The sequence below is a fragment of the Crinia signifera genome, chromosome 6 (assembly GCF_055691185.1).
Source record: "Crinia signifera chromosome 6, ASM5569118v1, whole genome shotgun sequence".
Lineage (NCBI taxonomy): Eukaryota > Metazoa > Chordata > Amphibia > Anura > Myobatrachidae > Crinia > Crinia signifera.
This window is the reverse complement of record NC_139222.1, coordinates 31,483,175-31,489,107: the sequence shown is the minus strand read 5'-3', so window position 1 is coordinate 31,489,107 and position 5,933 is coordinate 31,483,175. Positions and strand designations below refer to the sequence as shown.

The 5,933-nt window shown below is 52.0% G+C and overlaps 1 protein-coding gene across 1 annotated transcript in view; it reads right to left on the bottom strand.

The window, feature by feature from the left end:
- The window catches only part of POLD4 (DNA polymerase delta 4, accessory subunit), a gene marked incomplete at its 5' end in the record, with an annotated part of 16,047 nt that extends 14,068 nt beyond the window's left edge, over nt 1–1,979 (bottom strand). The window contains one exon of the mRNA XM_083150019.1: nt 1,745–1,979. Within this exon, the coding sequence (XP_083006145.1) occupies nt 1,745–1,979 (235 nt within the window). The remainder of the gene's footprint in view (nt 1–1,744) is intronic.
- Nucleotides 1,980–5,933: the final 3,954 nt, after the last annotated feature.

Sequence of the window (5,933 nt, the reverse complement as noted above, 5' to 3'; positions counted from 1 at the left end):
TCATCATCAACCAATTCTTTGTATAATATATAACACCTGTTCTGTTTTACTGTAGGTGTTTTAAAGTCAGATCTTTTACTGCTACTATTACTGTTTATGTAAATGCATTCTGTATGACAGCAACATCCTACCATCCTTCTACAAGAATATATAACCAACTAGGTGATTCATCGCGCCCCGTGCCCCCCCTCCCGCAATTCATGGACCCCCCGCGCACCCCCCTCCCACGATTCACGTCACCCCCCGCACACCCCCCCTCCCGCAATTCGCAACCCCCCCTCCCGCAATTCACGCCCCCTCCCATGCTTTGCGGACCCCCGCCCTCTCCCGCGATTCGCGGACACCTGCGCCCCTCCCTCCCTTGATTCACGGCACCCCCGCGCCCCTCCACAATTCACAGCACCCTTAAGCCCCTCTTTAGTCCCCCGTATACTCACACACCCCTATCACTACCCAGCTTCCTGCTTTCCTGAACTCTAACTTCCACCACTGGGGAGTCGCTGACGCTGTTTTGCCCACATGCCCCTATCATGCCTCATAGCCCAGCCTCCTGCTCTCATGCACCCGAACTCCCCACCCAGTAGGAGGAGACACTGACTAAGGGCCACCATCCTGTACTCCTGTACTGCCACGCTGGACCCTCACCCACTGGCAGAAGCTGCACAGTATCTCCCACCCTCCTCTTTAGTCCCCCTTATTACCACACACCCCTATCACTACCCAGCCTCCTGTTTTCCTGTGTCGTGACCTCCGCCAGTGGGGAGCCGCTGACTCAGAAACACCCTACTATACTATTGCACACACACACCTAAACAACATGCACACACAGCCCCCCCCCCACACCCACAAATGTCACTGTACCATCCACACTATCAATGTACATCTTACTCTGTAACCGCTTTTTAATTAAACAAAGCAATACACACCCCCTTCCACATCATATGCTCTCTATTTAACACATTTCACCTATAACTGAAGTTGCAATACAGGCATCTTTCATACAATTCTAACCATATTTCTCATATACAAGTGTTCACAAATTAAGGGGGCGCAGCCCTTACGACGGTGTGAAGAGCGCCCGTAGGGTGCGATGAATCACCTAGTGTGCAATAAGTGCTGAATGGACCACAGATACACAAGGCTGCACCAGTGGGTGATGATCTATTCAACACCTTCTCAGTGGTCACACAATAGTATAAGTATGCCTCTAGGGGGTGCTGCTGTTGGGGGTACTTGTGTAGTTTCCCGGCACCAGCATGGCGCCGTGCGTCTGAGTCCCCTTGCGGGGCTCGGTGGCTCGCTACGCTTGCCACGCTATTTAAAATCTACTCCATGCCAACATGAATAGTGGAGGTATGAACTATCCATGTTGGCATGGAGTTAAGTTACTTTTTTTAACATAGTTTGTGGCGAGCGTAGAACCCGGAAGTAGCATGGTGCCATGCTGGCGCCGTGAAACTACACAAGTACCCTGTTGGGTTTATGTAACTAGGGAAAACAGGGGTACTACATATGGTTTTCAATCTGTTGCAAATGACTGATACCCTCCAAGTGCGGGCAGAGAAGTTAGTGGCATCTCAACAAGCTGCAACATTCCAGCAACACAGGTGGCAGCCCAGCACAGCTCATGCCATAGCACCATCACTGGGTGCCCCTGAGATTACAGGGAGACTAGGGGAGTAATTGCTGAGCACACACACATTACACAGTCATACAACTATACAGACAGTGAATAGACAGTTACCCTCTGTACCATGCTCAGTGTCGCTCTCTCTCCTTCCTGTGTTCCTCTTCCTGCCCACCCTGGCACTCTCTTCCTTCTTCCCTTGCCAAGGCTGCTCCTTTCCCTTCCATGTCTCACCACCCGCAGGCTGTCTGTTAGCCGGCGCTCTCGGTCCATACTCAGAGCTGTCTCTCTGTCTCTCTCTCTGCTGCTGCTGCTGCTGCTGCTGCTGCTGTCTTCCCTTGCGCTTATTAATATGTCACAGACTCACAGTTTATGCGATTCTTGGCATCAATAATATAAATAAATGGCGACATCTAGTGACGAAATTGAGGAAGTGCAGGCGCCTGCCTCTGGTTATGCAATGTACATGACTGGGCATGTTTTTTTGTGCTGTACTGTAGAACTACAGATACTCTTGTTGCTAGGGGTATCAGCGTGTTTTATATTCTATTTCTTGACAAAACTGAGCTCCATCCCCCTAATAAAGTAATTTGTTTTCTTGGATATTAGTCCCAAATGATACCAATACATGAAAAATGTAATTCCGTTAATTAATTGTAGCATCCAGCAAGGTCGACATGAAAAAGGTTGACGTTTTATTACATTTTTGGGGTGTTTATGTTGATATAGATCGACATGGACACCGTATAAGTGTGCTGCATACCCTCGCACTGCGTGCACTAATATAATCTACTTCTATGTCCACTTACTGATGGTAAAAAAAAAAAAAAAGAGTTAAAAAAATCACGTCGACTATTTTCACGGCGACATTTTCCGTGTTGGAAAATTGCTTGTGTCTACCTTTTGACCATGTAGACCTAATGTATGTCAACCGTTCTCATGCAACAACCTATGACATACTTGCCTACCCTCCTGAAATGGCGGGAAGGGTCCCGGAAATTGGATCCTCTTCCTGGCCCCCCAGAAAGGTGGGTAAGTCCCCTGGATCCCCCCATTCTCCCGCAGTAAACTCTCGGCGGGGGGGGGGGGGGATGATGCAATTGCATTGGCCACACCCTCAAATAGGTTTTATTAGGTTAGTGCTGCCTCCAGTCCCGCCCCTTTCCCAGCACGGCCGCCGGCCCTGCCCCTTCTTTTTCTAGCTGGCTGTCCTCTCCAGGAGAAAGTAGGCATTCCTGACCTATGGCCTGTTGACCAATAATGGTCCACCTATTGCATACCTCCCAACATTCTTCCTCAGGGAGGTGGGACAGCTCGCCATAGACGCGTGTCAATTTTTGGGGGGCATGGTTACAGAAAAGGGGGCATGGCCTGTACCCGCGAAGCTGCCGTGAGGCCACGCTCCCATTTTCGCCGCTGTGGGGGCATGCTCAGCAAGGTATACTGAAAAGATTATTCGCTTGGTAACTGCTACTGAATCAGGCCCTTAGGGCTATTTCACATGCTCCGGCTCCTGCCGGCGGCGAAACCCCACACGGCCAGGAAGCCGTGCCTCACAAAGCAGTTTACAATGGTAGGGATGGCCACAGCCCCGCAGCCGCCCCTTCCAGTGGTGGGATCCAGCTGCAACTGGCGTGAATGAACACAATTGTGTCCATTATTAACTACAGTGTGCGGCACGGCTTTTAGCCATGCGGGGTTTCGCAGCCCGGCAGGAGCCGGTGTGTGTGAAATAGCCCAAAGTGTCCTGTGCGACTTCAAACCTGTTCTGCCTCATTTTTCAAACCAAGCCTGAAAAAGGACAGCTACGAGCTGCACCGTGCCTAAAGTTACAAAGTCTGAACACTAGAGGGCACCAGAGTCATTCACACCTGGCAGCAAATGTATTTTTGTGTGTGATTGATATGCGCTATGATGCCCTGACTGACTGTCGCTCAGCGCTACACATGTCTGAGACTGTCCCACTTTTTCTACGCGGTCCTAATCTATGCTACAGTTTACTATATTAGCAAAAGGGCTTAGGTCGGCACCTGAAATAGGTCGACATGGCAAAGATTGACGGGGCTGTAAAGGCCCCCAATGAGATTTTGGGCCAATTCCACACGGTTTAGGCACTTGGGCCGATAAATCGCGTGAAATCGGGCCAAAATTGATTCGATCCGATGCGCGATCCCGTGCCCATAGGACCGGATCTTTTATATATACCTTTTAAATGGATCATGTTATTGGTCCTTTTATGAGGAACCTTCGATCCAACAGCTGAACTACACATCCCAGCATGCTCTGCTAAAGCTTTGCTATTTGGCGGCTGCCCGCCCCCTGCACTGATGATCACCACCGCTGCACCCGCGATTTATCACATGTAAAAAATGGCCCATCAAGTGCCAAATTGTACGTGAGCCCCTGGGGAGCTGCCGGGTGTCTCGCAGGAGAATTGGGTCCGACTCGTGCTTAGGACAAGTCAGCCTAATATATGATGGCCTTAAGGTTGACACAAGCATTACGTCGACAGTGGGAAGGTCGACATGTGTTTTTCACTGTTTTTAGCCGACTTGTGCCGACATGCGGTATTTCATACCCTATCATCCACTACGCGCTGTGGGAGAATATAATAGTGCGTCGAGTACATTCTGGAAGCATGGTGAGCGCAGGCAGCCATGCCAGGGAATGAGGTACACTTAGCCAGTGTCCATGTCGACTATGTCCATGTTGATCTATTTCAGTAGTCGACCTAAGCCCTGTCAATCTTCAGTAGTCGACCTTTATCGAGTTGACCCTGTGACGCATATACCCAATTGATGGCAGCGTCCAGTCAGGAATGCAGTAGTGATGCACACGTGTCCCCTGCAACATACTCCATAGAAAAATACTAAGGAGCAGGGTGAAAGGTGCCATGCAGGAGCCTGACTGCTGCTATCACATATAGGCATGCTGTTGGTCTGAGGCAGGGGTGGCCAACCGGTCAGAGGTAAAGAGCCGAAAAATATCAGTCGTCAAGCCAAAGAGCCAACATCATGCGCGCGCCGAAGGCACGCGCGCCAAAAAGGGGCGTGATCGGGGGAGTGGTCAGGGGCGTGGTCATATGACACAAGCAGAGTGGCCACATGACAAATCTTTATGCCCCCAGTGCCAGATATGCCAACCAGTGCCAAACATCATATGCCCCCCACAGTGCCAAACACCAACATGCCCCCCACAGTGCCAAACATCACATGCCCCCCACAGTGCCAAACATCACATGCCCCCCACAGTGCCAAACATCACATGCCCCCCACAGTGCCAAACATCATATGCCCCCCACAGTGCCAAACATCACATGCCCCTCAAAGTGCCAATCATCACATGCCCCCCACAGTGCCAAACATCACATGCCCCTCAAAGTGCCAAACATATGCCCCCCACAGTGCCAAACATATGCCCCCCACAGTGCCAAACGTCATATGACCCCACAGTTAGGAAGCTGGGCCCTCCAGCACAGGTGTTGCCCACAGTGCAACACCTATGCTGGAGGGCCCAGCTTCATAACTAAAGGGCCCACCTAGAGGGCCAGGAGGGCCCAACAAACAAATGAGCCACGGGCCAAGAGGGCCCGACTAATGCGCACACAGGCCAGAAGGGCCTGAATTTGCCCACGGGCCTAGTGCCCGACACCCGGTGGTCTAGGGTGGATGGAGAGTAGGAGGCCAAAGGCCCCTACCTGGTGTTGGGAGAGGCCGCTGGGGGGAGCTTCGTCAGCTCTTTTGCTTCCCACCCCCGCTGGCCTCTCCGGGAGCCATCTTCTTTTTTCTTGCAGAAGGCGCCGGAGATCTTCTGTCTTGATCCCGGCGTCTTCTGCGGCGCCGGAACTCTTCTCCCCGCCGCCGTCTTCTGGGCCATCCTCCGGCGGCTTCTCGCGTCTTCAGGAGCGCTCCTGCGCTCCGCCGGCGTGTAGAAGACTTTTCGCCCTCCCGCTGGCGTCTGATGTCAGACGCCGGGGGCAGGGTGGAAACGGCCCGGCGAGCGCTGATTGGCTCGCCGCGGTCGTTTCCTAATGGCCGCCAATGCGGCGTTTTGAATTTGGCAGCCGAATTGGCGCCAAATTCAAAACCCCGCTTTGCAGACGGGAGGCTGGAGCCGCAAGTTACAGCGCGGCGAGCCGCATGCGGCTCGCGAGCCGCGGGTTGGCCACCGCTGGTCTGAGGTATTAGGCAAAGTGCGGAGAGAGATAAAATTGTGAGAGATAAATACCAACCAATCAGCCCAATCAGCATTTTGAAAACTGTGGGCTATATGTAATAAGCTTGGAGAGTGATAAACCCCCAGCCAA